Source organism: Egretta garzetta, unplaced genomic scaffold, assembly GCF_000687185.1.
Source record: "Egretta garzetta isolate BGI_Z169 unplaced genomic scaffold, ASM68718v1 scaffold46, whole genome shotgun sequence".
Taxonomy (NCBI): domain Eukaryota; kingdom Metazoa; phylum Chordata; class Aves; order Pelecaniformes; family Ardeidae; genus Egretta; species Egretta garzetta.
This window is the reverse complement of record NW_009260268.1, coordinates 8,679,346-8,693,214: the sequence shown is the minus strand read 5'-3', so window position 1 is coordinate 8,693,214 and position 13,869 is coordinate 8,679,346. Positions and strand designations below refer to the sequence as shown.

General features: G+C 37.3%; 1 protein-coding gene across 1 annotated transcript in view; it reads right to left on the bottom strand.

The window, feature by feature from the left end:
* DLC1 (DLC1 Rho GTPase activating protein) overlaps nt 1-13,118 on the bottom strand; it is a 214,400-nt gene extending 201,282 nt beyond the window's left edge. Inside the window, exon 1 of the mRNA XM_009642436.2 lies at nt 12,063-13,118. Within this exon, the coding sequence (XP_009640731.1) occupies nt 12,063-13,118 (1,056 nt within the window). The remainder of the gene's footprint in view (nt 1-12,062) is intronic.
* Nucleotides 13,119-13,869: the final 751 nt, after the last annotated feature.

Genomic DNA, 13,869 nt, shown 5'->3' with positions numbered 1-13,869 from the left:
AACAGTAAAGTGACATCATTAGAAGTCACAACCAGAACTCCAGAGTTTGACAGATGGGTTATAATTGAGCTACCCCGCCTTTGGCGAGCACAAAAATTTCATAAGTCTTTACAACAACACTGTCTTAAAGAAGAGGTTGGTGGAAAGCACAGGGATGGAAAATCTGTTTCTATTTCAGTTGTGTATCTGGTAAGATGGAAAATTTTTCAAGTCTACACAGATGGTAAATAAATTTCTGCTACATGAGGCAGTTCCTGGAATAAAGAAATTTTCTCAAATAACAAGTGCCAAATATTTTTTTCAGCAAGACTTATTTTTAACTTTCCCAGGGACTTGTTGAGAGAGCTGGAGAAGTGTCCTTTCACCTTCAGAATCCTGGTCCTACTCCAGAAATAGCCTCTAATGTCGTTCTCAGCATAGATGAGTTTTCTTTACTCTCTAAAAAGCTTCGTAAAGCAAAGATCAAAGCTCTGCAAATTATACTTCACTGCTGGTAAACGCTCCCTCTGAACATAGCAGCTAGAAAATAAGAAATTTCTAGTTAAACCCTAAGACAGTCATCCATGACTATCAGTGCTGACATTTAAACTGTCATTATTATGTTTCATGAGGCAATGTCTCATGTTGACACAAGAGAGCTGGTCCTCCATGAACTGAGAGTAATGGAAAGGACTGAGAGAGGAAGCCCAGAACCAGGGATCAAGTCACTGAAGACCATACATGCTCAGGAAGCTGCGAAAAAGACACAGAATAGTTAGGGTTTTGTCAGATAGTCTTATGAATAGATTTGAGTGGAGATTTTGTGTAACTGTAGAAATGAGTCCTGGGCAAGGGGACTAGGAGCTATTGTCACCACTACAAAACTAGCTCATGAGAGTGTTTGGGACCGCTCTCCCCCTCATAACAAAGCGGAGTAAGAGTCGTGGAAGCCACTCACCCTTTTCTCCAACAACTCCATATTCCCTTCCTTAAACAGTTCAGGTGACTGCATGGCTCTGCTTGGCTGCTTCTTGAGCCTGAAATCAAACCCTATGAAATGATGATGCTTGCAAGGAGAAAAATACACACTATTCTCATGTCACCAAGTGATCTTTCCCTTACATATGCATAAGCTCCAAAAGTCTAAGAAGTTTAATACTGCCACATTTAGCTTAGTACATGAAATGAGTGAAAAAAAAAAAAATCAAAGCATTTCTGAGGAGGCAGGAGTAAGGGGGAAGAATTAGCGATCTTAACATGCAGACTAGAAGATTATGGGTAAGATGAAGAAGGATTTTTTTTTTTGTCTGACAGAGAGTGTAGATGACCTAGAAAAAAAATAAATTGACATTCTAATCTGAGGGTTGCTGTTACTATTCCCAAGAGAGCAAAATTCAGGAATATAGGTATTCTGAATCTGATTAAATCTTATTTCCCCAGAGTCATAACTATTCATGGGCTTCAGTCTGCAAAACCACAATCGATTGATTTAGAACATACATAGCAAAAGAAGCTACGTTAAGAATTACAATATGACTTTTCTAAAAGCTTAATGAAATGTTTGTGAAATGTGCTAAATTACAAGTCCTGCAGAATATTTACCCGCAATAATATTAACCAAGGTACAGATATGGAGGAATTTCTCCCCAAATTACCTTTGGCTGTTACTAGCCATTGAGGAAGGCTTGGAAACAGACAAATGGATCAACTGGGGGTCATTTTCATGAGCTGAGAAAGCTTTGTGCAGTTAAGAGTTGAATGATCACTTTACATGGAAAATCAATTAATTTTCACCTACTTATTTACCAGACTTATCCCACCTATAAGACAGTCTCTCAATATCCCTGTCCTTTTTGTCATATTTCTTCTCTTATTTGGTCTCTGTCTATTTTACTTCCCATATAAGTGTAAAGCCTGAACAGGATCCTGCTCATCTACCACAACATCTTGTCATCATCTATCAAGAAGCAGAGAATATTTGTAAACAGGTGAGTTTACCATGCTGGGATAAATTCAGAGAGTGTAGGGAGGTGTGATGATGTACACATACAGTCACTACTAAATTTGTGTGAGAGAAATACAGCTTGACATTTATCAGAAGTGTAGTGTTTCAGAAAATCTGGATGTAGGAAAGTAGTTTAGTTTACATTCCCAAATTTTTGCTTGTGGCCATGCTTTTTCATTTTCAATGCAGTAAAGATGTCAGCTTTTAAAATATTTTGACGTTAAAATTACATGCAGCACAAGCCATGAACGTTAGCACTGTTGACTTTTTTCCTGTATTTCATGCCTTCATATCAAACAGCCATGAATCACATATCAATGATTATTAGTGCATTTTAAGAAGGCTGAGCATATCACCCAAGAGATGAAAACATGTAGTACAAGAACAGAATCAACTCCTGAAAGATTTTTTTTAATGGGTATATTGGATGATATATCTTATGTGAAAGCGAAACTATCCAAATGAGTAAGACATTCAGGATATCCAAATAGAAACCTCTGTTTAATTGAATCTGCTGTGTGCAAAAATGTTTGGGAAGGAGGCATCTTACAGGAAAGGATAAATAAAATTCCATTTAACATAAATATTTTACACATTGCATTTTCTATTCCAACCCTTATGTAAGGTGAGATGGCAAAAACAGTGTGAAACTTAAGATATGAAAGTTATTGCTGTAATATGGCACATTATTGAAGGACATCCTCATGTTACAGTGAGCCAATTTTTCATTAACACAGTCTGCATAAGCCAAGTTCCTTATGTTCATTGTTGTAAAAGTATTGGATGTCAGCTGTGACAGAGTTATGAAGGAGAGCAAGGATCTGGTTTACATTTGCCATATATTTACCCTAGCGCACACAGACACTCACGCATACATATAGAGGGAAGCTGTACTGCTGCCTGAATTTTTTTCATAGGAGGAAGAATATCCCTCTAAATTTAAATTCATAACCATTTTAGGCCATATCCTCCAGAGCTTGGAATAGTTTTTGGCAGCAGAAACAGTATTGTTTCATTTTGTAAAGCCATACTCAATATACCCTATCTGCGGCATAGTCTCCCTTGTCTTTATAAACCTCCTATGTTGCCACTAAGAGAGTGCAACACATTTTTAGGTGTTTCAACCATATGTACTACCATGACGGGAAGCAAGAAAAAACAAATCAAAACACCACAAACAAAAAAAGCCCCGTGGAAAATACTTTGCAGATGGCTCCCACCCTGCTGCAGTTCAGCCCATGGAGGGGTTCTCTTTGTTCATTTGCTTTTAACTGCTGCATGGGAATTAACGAGATACCTGTGGACTTACCCAACCACCATACTACTACAGCCAAATACTCCTTGACAGCAGTAGCAACGACCCCACTGCTGTAAAGCCTCCATCCCCATAGCTGGCCAGGGTGGGCTGCTCTTCTGTGCCTCCCCCTCTGACACAGCACCGCTAACAGAAAAGCTTTTGCTTTTAGCCCAGGTCACATCCTCAAGTAGAAGGTTGTGCTGAAAAAGCTGCTCTGCCATAGCTATGGCTTCAAAGGCTCTTTAGTACAGGCAGGGGTGCTCTGATACTGACTTTCCAGGTTACTGCTGTATTTACTGAGTTTTGATGGAAGCTGTATCTCTGTGTGCGTCTCCGATCTCCCGGTTTTCACTTGTTAATTCAAAGTGAACATTATGTTTGTGAAAGTGCCAGATGAACAATTCTAGCAAGCAAATCCCTTTTTGAAAGTGTGTTGTGGGTAGTGATGTCATGTAACCCAGAAGGTTTTGCCCAACTGTTTTAATTCCACTTCCCATTTGCTAACTGTTAAATTTGTTTTTAGTGTACTACGTCCAGTCACTTCTTCCAAGACAGCTTCCCTCAAAAATATGGTGTAAATTACAAATCTGGTGTCATTGTAGGAAGCGGTCATTGGTCCATTTAACATGACCTACAACTGAGAATTTGCAGACTACGAACAGCAAATTATTGTCCCTTACCAATCAGAACAGATTAATTTTAAAAGCAAACAAAAAAAAAAGTTTTAAAAGTTTTCTTCCAGCCAATTATTGCGAACCTGGACAAAATTAGAAATTTCTGAGTATAAACTTCATAAAACTAAAGCTCTCTACACTGCTTTGTGGAAGCGTGTAATACCACTTTGGTGAAGCGATAGTGCGTGACTACGAACCGCGTACAAATACTTTCATGACCATTTTAGGTAGCTGAGCTCCAACTAATGCATAATTTGATGTGCAACAGTCTCTTGGTTTGCAGTCTAGACAACGCTGGCAGCCTTTAAAATTTATTGCTGAACACTGTCACAAAAATGTGTCAAAGTAAAATTTGCATAAAGGTTATACTGTAATGGCCTGGCAATCATCCCATCCTGTTCTGAGCTTGTTTTAAATACTTTTCAGATTGTTTGAAATACATCATACTTCAGTACAAACACAAAGGAAGTCTGTGGGAAGGCATTCTTTAGCTTCCCAGATGGAGATAATATTTATGATACATATTTTTGTGAGAGCAACAGAGAAAATTCATGGTCATCTAACCACAATAATAGGAGTGCTTTATGACCACCACTTTCTACTAATTACCATAGATAATATGCATAATTTAAAAAAACGTAGATCCAAGTGTTTTAGTCCATTCGTATTTTTGAACCCCATCCTCATTATTAAATGGTAAATTTAGGAAGCAAATTTTCAATGCAGAAAAGAGAAACAAATATTCATGACAGCCAAGAAGGTTTCAGTTTTTTTAAAGAAATCATACTATTTGTTTTGCTTTACTTGCAGCTCTTGCCAGATTCTTCCCAAGGCCTTCCAAATTATGACCATTTAATAGCAATGTGCAAATGCAGCAAATTCTTTGTGGTGAAGCAACTGTGGATCTCAGTAATAGTTGCCCACTGTACTAATACTACAGACTGTAGCTCTGAGACATGTGGGTAGAAACTAACCTTTCAAAAAGCTGTTGCGGCTTAGGATCTCTCATCAATTTTTGGTGGTGTTCATATTCACATTGTGAGTTTGGAAAAACAGATCCATGCTCTTTCCCAAAACCTTTACAAAGTCTGATAAACTTTGAAAAACCTTTAGAGAGTCTGAAAATAACAGGAGATGCAGAAATGGAACAAAAGCAAATCCAAATTCCATACTTGATAAAATAGATTTCCACTGTTTGAATGATCATCTTTAAAAAGAGATTATCAGATTTCCGATATTTGCATTTGCCATTGTCCTTCACAAAACTAAGAAAAAAACATTCCCTAGATGCCAAGATTATATTATTGAACTCTGTATATGAAAACGAAACTGTTCTGGCATAAGTGCAGGTCTGAATGGTACAGGAAATATAGTTAGAGAACCATACGATTTGAAAGTAATTTTGCCGTAATAGTGCTACAAAACATTACAACATCCAAGCTCAACAAGGCACTCAGACATTCTCCAAGAACACAGCAGTTCCACTGACATTCATTAATAGGTTTTTAATGTCTAGATTTAAGCCGTGAAGCCTTGGCCTCCCATGGCCATACTGAAGCAGTGAAGCCTTGGTCTCCTACGACCATCCAAACAACATTCATTGTTGTCCACTTTTTCAGAATTTCTAATGATCATTATAATCTGAGAATGCAGACTTTTTTCCTGGTTGTTGGACTGCACCACTAGAATATTTGCAGGATGATTATTAAGATTTCCTGTACATTCCTGTTGATTTGTTCTTTTATCTTCTATGCTTGTCTTTCCTATGCTGACGTATCTGAGTTATTTTTACCATGCAACACTAACAAGCGTCCACCACTGACAAGCCTACATATGCCTACATATTACTACTTATGTAATAATAGTTTAGACTGAATCCCTACTAAACCAGCTTCTATAAAAAAAATACACTTAGACTCTTAAAAGCTAAATTAAAAATTGGTATGAAAAAGAGTTAATCATTAAATGATCCCCATTCAAAAAAGACAGATCTGAGATAAAGCGAAATTAAGACTTCAGGAAGACATACTTGTTACAGGTCTGGAAACTCGGTCTCTGGCATTTCAACAGCAATAAAATAAGGAAAAGGTCTAAAGTGTTGGACACTATTGTTCAGAACAAGCTCACATTACTTTTAAAATAAGACTCTCATGCTGACAAGTGAGTGCTCAGTTGAAAAGGATTATGCAATGTGAATAGTAGAGATGGCAGCGAAAAAACCGAAAGGAAACCATTTCAGTAAAATAGGTAGCTGTTACGATTTTTTTTGGAATCTTTCCTACTACCTCTCCCAGGTACCTTACTGGGAGGACTAAGCCAGCAGGCAAGGCTCCATGGGCTTCCTGTGGAGTCGATTTACAGGGAGATACAAGTAGAAGCTCCTGGAAGGACCTAACTTTCTAACTTGCCATAAAAAGCACAGTTTCAGCCTTGTAAAACAGAATTTATTACAGATCGTAACAGAAGAGCCAGCCTTCACATCTCATGGGCAAGCATAATACTCAAGTAGCAAATATGGATGTAATGACCCAAATTCAGCTAAGCAATTTTTTTGTTTTCTCACATTAGTATAACTATAATTGATGAAATAATCAAACAAACAGTACAGAAAATGCAAACCCACGCTTTAAAAACTCATAGCTTTTAAGGCGCTACTACAAAGACCCGTGTCACTCCAGGTAACCTTCTACCCATGTTTCTTTCTACATTTACTGCTGTCCTTCTGATAACCTTTTTCTTAAATTAATTTTCATCTCATTGACACTGGCTGCTGCTCTCATGCTGACATTAACTCTGTTCTTAAGTATCCTTTGCAAACTACACAGCATTTAATGTAGAAATCTGGATTAAAATAGTAGCAATAATAGTGAGCATTAGGAAATAGCCCCAACTATTATACTCTTCAGTCTTGTACAAATGACTCTGAGATAACATCAACTGTTTGAAACTGGAAAGCTTCTAAGCAGGCCACCATGAAGAACTGCAAGTAATAAATATTAAAAGCAAAAGTCTCATAAAAGAGAGATGAACAATTTTTACACTGAAACTTTTGTTTACTTCATTCCTTTTTCATTGACACATAAGCAAAATGTTTTAATGAGACAAATTTGCAGTCTGAGATTACTCGTGAAGAGAAACAGATAAAAATTCATCACATATCCTCCAGTTAGTTTGATGCCCCAATTAGCCCTTCCTGCAAGCAGTATTCTAGGCTATACCTTTTCTTAGAAGGAATACAGCTGACATAGCAAACTTAAAATCACTGGGCACAATACATCTATTACATTTCCTGAAAACAATCATTATGTATCGATTTCTCATTTCATTGCACTGTGTGCAATAAGTTTGCCAGTATTTATAATCTCTAATCTTATGGAATTTATCAATACTCTTAGTCAAAATTCTCCATAGCAAACCAGAAGTTTAACATGAGAAGAGAACCCCAAAATTTTCAGAACTAATACTTAATTTAGATAAGCAACCAGGACTTCAAATGTCTATCCAAAATTTGTCTGTACTATTTTGAACTTGATTTCTAAGTTCAAGAGAGTTTATTTTTGGAAAATTTACTCCAGAGCTGTTTCTGTGGACTTCTCAAAAAATTACTGTGGCAATAGCCTCTCTCCAGTGATGGAGCATTTTCTAGAACTTGTTTCTTCCACAGGTTAATGAAAATAACAACAATATTAAGCATTGCAAAGGAACATTGCTTTGAGATGCCTGAGAAAAGGGCTTCTTTCAGAGCAGTAAATTTTTGTTTTCTTATATCATTACAATCTGGAATAGAAAACATAAGAGATAGAAAAGTATTTCATTACTGCAATGAATGTCAGATTTTCAGTAAACTGTGTTTAACTGCAAGTGTAGAGGCATATAAATGTATATACCTTATCCATAGTAAGAAAACAATTGAATGGGTAACAAACAATTTTGACACGTAATTGTTCATTTGTGTATGTTAATTCAATTCTTTTTCTTTTGACATGCAGATATTAAACTACATTGTATCCAAGCAGCCGAAATACTTCCTGCGTTTACTCTGGATCAAATCAGAGCATACTTCTTCTATGTCTGTGTATATCCAGTGAAAAATCTGTTTACCTTTTCACAGATTTTTTTTCCCCCTCAATCTTCTGGTACTATCTTGCTAAGCTTGTGGATTGAATTTTGTTTTTAAATATAAATTACAACTTCCTGAGCTTTATTAAAAAGCTTATTAATAGTAATTCTATCTTTTTGTATGCAGGATGCTTTTCAATACTCCATCTCCTCCTTTCCTTAAATGTAGGGATATTATGATCCTATGAATTGAGTCCAATGCTACTTGCTGTTACATAACGTGTTTTTGTTGTTTCTTTTTTTCCCCACAGTCATGAGTCACTTTTCGTTTTATTAAAAATAATAGGTGATATAACATTATCCTACAGAAGGGAGAAATGAATAGTCACCATTGGTTCTCTAACTTTTTTCTCCCCATTTATATGGAACAACCTCTAGGCATAAAATGGGGGGGAGAGAACAATCAAATATAGGGAACAAGTCAAAATTTCTTCTGTAAGTGGAGTTCATTGCGGTTTCATTTTTGGTTTAAGTTTCATGGATCTTTACTCAAAATGTTCAGAGTCAAACTGCACGGTGATGACTTTCTGCCCCTACATGATTCATCATGTAAGAGAGCTGTCAGCCTTGTTTTAAAAATTGCATTTACAAAATACTGATTAATATAGGTTGCAACACCACAGCTGTGACTGTGTTCGGGAAGTGAGTCGTGAGAACTCACTATACGCCTCAACCCACTTTTTAATGCTGATGTTGAATGAAGTAACTTTTTTGTCTTGAAAAAGAATTTAGATTAATGTGTTAGGGTTCTGGTTCATTTGTACACCTACTTAATATCCCCCAGCAGGGATTTTTATGGCTATCCCTAAACCTGATGAGATGAGCAGCTTGGAGAAAGCATAAAATGGGGCACATGCAAAAATTTACAAGATTCTTTACAAGGTAATGACCATTTTTTCCCTGTTTTAAAATCAGTGTATAATAATTAAATATTGTCCTTTTGTTGGTATTCTCTTAATAATTGATACTCTTCTGGTTTTGTATGATATTGTTCTCTAAAATCTCTATTGCATCATACATGTGACCATAGACGTGAACTGTTGGGATGCCCCAAGAATTACAGCTTGCTCATTAGCTCCAAAGATTACTCAAATCATTGGAAATTCAGAATGTACAATTCTCAAGTGAAGTGACTATTTTAAAATCTAAAATTTATTTAATCCAGGAAAGCATGCAGGTTGGTCTAGTTAGTGTAGCCACATATTGTTAATCCATTTATGCTTCTGCTACTCTGAACCATTGATAACCATCAACTTCATGTTGTGGATAAACTGAATTGATTATCAGTCAAGATGAAAATAAGAAAGCTTGATTACTGTGGGATCTTTCAATTAGACCTTACATCATTAACTTCTCGCAATTAAATTCAGGTGCTTCCTATTTCTGAGCCTTAGGAAGTCTTTCTGGGAAAGCAAAGGAAAAAAGGGTGCTGTGTATCAACCATCTGAACCCTGGTGACTTGAGGGATCGAAGAATGCTGTAACAGCTGGACCTATTTGCAAAAAGTACCTTCAGTGTCAGTACATCCATCACGACTAAAGCAATTTACTGAAATGGAGCTAGTGCTGGTCAGAGATGCTAAACTTTAAGTCCTTAAGCCATCAAACCTGCATTCGTCTACAGAGCAAGCACAACAGATACACACTGTCTCACCTCAGCTTTGATTTGAAGACAGCAGATCTAAAGATAAGAAGGGAGGTCACGCTCTGTTGCCACAATTAAAAGCAGTTTAAAATATGTTAACGAGGAACAGGTTTTCAGAAGAATTTAGTTCGAGCAAGAGCAGAATGGTGTCCCCTCAAAGGTCTCAAGTTCTTGCCTGTCATGGAAGTACCTGAAGTTCAGTACCTTTCTATCATCCCCCAAGGTGCCCCCTCAAGGTTTGGGTGCCCAAATACCTTTAGCAATTCATCTCCATGTGCTCTTTCCCATATTCTGACCTCTATGAGCACATATTTATGTGCAACTATAGTTGACACCGAGCATTAATCAGACAGTGGTGTGTTTTAGGCCTTAACTGCACTGTTTGAACTGCTGACCTTGAGAGAAAAGGTTTTATATGCCATTCCCAATCCCTTAAGTCTTCCTGTCACTGCAAAGCAAATACTTGACTTTTATGGATGGATTCAGTTTCAAGTCTGTTTTTCCAACGTTTTGTTAAAATTACAAAAGTGGCTTTCAGGGAAAGTTTGTAAACATAGGCACATTCTTCATTACAGATTATTACCAACACAGACAGGCTTTTGTAAAATAGTGTATGATTAGAGATAAGTGATAAAATCCTGCCTGCAGGAACATTGTCTGTAAGAGTCCTGCGATTTAGGGATAAATCATACCAGAAGCAACAGCAGATCATATCTTTTCCCTTTTGCCAAATATTTTACAGTTGTTGGTAACGACTTCTTTAACCAAAGTGGTACAAGGTCACTCCTTCAGACCAACAGACTCCATCCCCTTTTACAGTGCACTTTGCAATTGCTGCAGTCATGTAACTCAACCTTCCTTGAAGCAATTCCTTGTTTTGCTCTTTTCTACACTCATGTCCTTTAATTTTTCTCACCATTAGTCTCACTGGAATTTTTATATACTGACTTTTAAAATATTTAATGGCACAAACACAAATCACAAATTCTCAAATATAATTCTCACGAGTGTACATTTAATGTACAATATGAAATGTATGCATCAGGGTTAATAACTATGCTGAGTAAAAAAGAAAATGAGATGCTAAAGTAGAACAGCTGAGCATATGGTTATAATAGTCAATTAGTTCTCAACTATGATGTTAATTTGGTTGATTTTCTTGTTTTAAACTTGAACTGTTTTCTACAGATGGCTAAGCTCAGCACTTCTGGTACTGCTAGTCAGGTTTCTGTTTCTTAATTGTAACTCAGAGCTATTATTACTGCAAGATCAATTACCACGTTAACTGTGATTGCATGAACTACCAAAGGAAGACTGGCCTTGAGGGCTTCTGAAACCTTTCACAATATTTCCATACAGCTTCCAACCATATCAGTTGAGTGTTAATAGTAACAAAGGGTTTACACAAGGAAGCAATGGCCAGCAGCTCGGGATGTTGTGTTGGCATAGAGTACTTTAGATATGTGAATTTGTGCATCAGTGAAACAGCTACTGAGGGACTACAGCTGATAGAAACACCCCCCACCCGCCAGCCCCCAATTAATAGAAACCAGATTTTAAAAAAAAACAGACAAGAGAAGCTGGATGATGTCAAATGAAAAAAGGCAGAGAGGGGAGTAAACAATTACAAATTGGTTATTAGCAAGAATAAGCAGAGTAGCTGAGAAAGCCAGACTTTAAGATGAATTCTGCAGTGCCACAGCCAGCATATCTTCCACGAAAACCCAGGGGAATTTTATTGCTAGGGAATCTGTCCATTTAAGTTTTGTAATGATACTCTTCCTTACTCTGTGCAGACAGTGAAACTCTGGTTGCTTTAAAATTACAAAACATTGTTTCAAACTCAGCATACTTCTTTTTGCAAGAACATACCCTTATGGGGCTGAACTGAAAACCAAAGAATTACTGCAAAATGTTTCCACTCTCTTTTTTCAGTAAGGCTTCCAAAACCTTTAGACACGATCTCTTTCCCAAGAGGGCTAATAGTACCTGATAGCAGCAGAAAAGCAAAAATAAAACCAAATCCACAGAAGATACTTATTCATTTAGCCTTGAACAACATAGATAAAATATATAAAATTATATACATAAGTAAAATAAAGTGAATATAAGGCACCTTCCTAATTCACAGCTCAGCCATTTTCAGACCTTAAAAAGAGCTCATGAAACTCAGTTGTTGTATAGAGACATTATTCTTGGAACCCTTTGAAGAAAAATCTGACAGGTTATTGAAACAAGGCTGAAAACTACATTTTTATCTCTAATCAATTAGTCATGGAATCACCTTCATAAGAATCTGGGGGAAAACATTATAAAAAATCTCTGCAGTTTATGAGCCTCCTACCTTTCTTTTGCGCAGTTTCACTTGACTGTCTGAATATTCTTGTGTGGTCAAATGATCCCTTATGTGTAAACACTGAATGTCTTCTGCTGAACTGACATTTGAAAGGCATTTGTTTTCAGGGGCCACTTGAGGTTCTGTGAAACCACTTTCATCCAGACCATTTTCCACTGCCAGGATGAGAGAACAAGGAGAAGATTCCATAAGGCAGTCGCTGGATTCCACCGCTGAACATAGTTGTCTATCACTGCTGGTGCATGATTCAGAAGAAATCCCACTCTCTACCACATTACACTCAGACTTTCCAAGCCCATCTTTAAAAGCATCAGATTTCCGGCGCTGTTGTGCAATTACAGCAGTATGAAGCAGCTGCTTCCCAGGCATAATAATTTCTTTCACATTTGGAGAATTAGAAAGATTTTCTTTCTCTACACCTACTACTTCATTTAAGCCTTCATAATTACAAAGCTCCAGGCTTTGGCCAATACTGCCACAGAGGTTGTTGTCTTCCATCTCCTCTTTAGGAACTGTGTCACAGCCAGGTTCCTTACTTATATCTCCAATTATTCCAGATGCTTCAGTTGCCCTGTTACTCTCTGTTATTGGTACCATCTGTGCTAAGGAGCCTGCTCCATTTAAATTCTTCTCTTCATCGGTTGGTTCCCTTCCTACAGCAGTGATGTGGTAATTAACACTATCCAGGTTGAGTGCTGAATAGTCATGATCGTCATCAGACACATGGACTAGAGTTTCCGTGCTGGCCTCCAGAAAATGCTCTTCATCCTCGTGGTTATCATTTTCGTCCACCTCCTTTGAAACATTTCCCAGCTGCTTCGCGGGGAAGCCAATCAGCTCTCCACTATAACAGCACTCTGGAAACGAAGCGCATTTTTCTTTCCGGTCCACGCTCAAAACCTCATCTTTTTCCATACTTGTCTGCAAGTTATCAGCTACAAGCCCGTGACGACATGCTGTATTGTACTCCACAGACTCCAAAGCCAATCCCATCCACTGGGTCACATGCTCTTCCCAGCTTTTCTTTCTGATTGCTAGAGACATGTCATAACAGTTCAGCAGCAGGCTGCAACGTACCTTCCACGCAGGACCAGAGGAGATGTCATGGCTGCTGTGCACTGCTCCAGAGGGAGAGAGGGTTTCATCATTTTAACATCTGCAAGAAATAAAAAAAGACCGGGTTGTTGAATCAACTCAAAAAATAAAAAGAAGGAAGGAACAGTTTAAACAAAAGTGTAAAAGCAAGATAAGACTGCGGGACTAGAAGGACAGGAATTTAGAAGACTGTTTTTTTTTACATTTTAATACTTTTCATACTAAATTTGACAGCAACCATAAGTCAGTATAACTTTTTTTCTGCTTACTCTCCAAAATCAAATAAACAAAAATGGTACAAACAGACACATGGACAGGCAAGCAATTCTGGAATCAAATTTTGACAATAAGTCTCTCTTCATTATGTCTGTCATAAGATATTAATTTCCATGGATATAAATGGCATTATGTCTTATGATTGCTTTGCACACAAAGTTATTTTGTATTTCCTCCTCATCCAGAGATACCCGTGGAGCGCAAAATTTTGGCTGTTTCCCAAAGAGGTAGAGCAGAACTTGAGGGTTATTCTGAATTTACCAAACTTATAAACCACTTGTCTTATGAGTAGCTTTGGTCCATTTATTATTATTATTATTTCACTCTCTTCAGGACAAGTTGTAATTACAAATGTTACATGAAACTGCAGGGGAAATCAGCTGTTGTGCAGCAATAAAAAATACAACCCTAGGAAAACTAATTT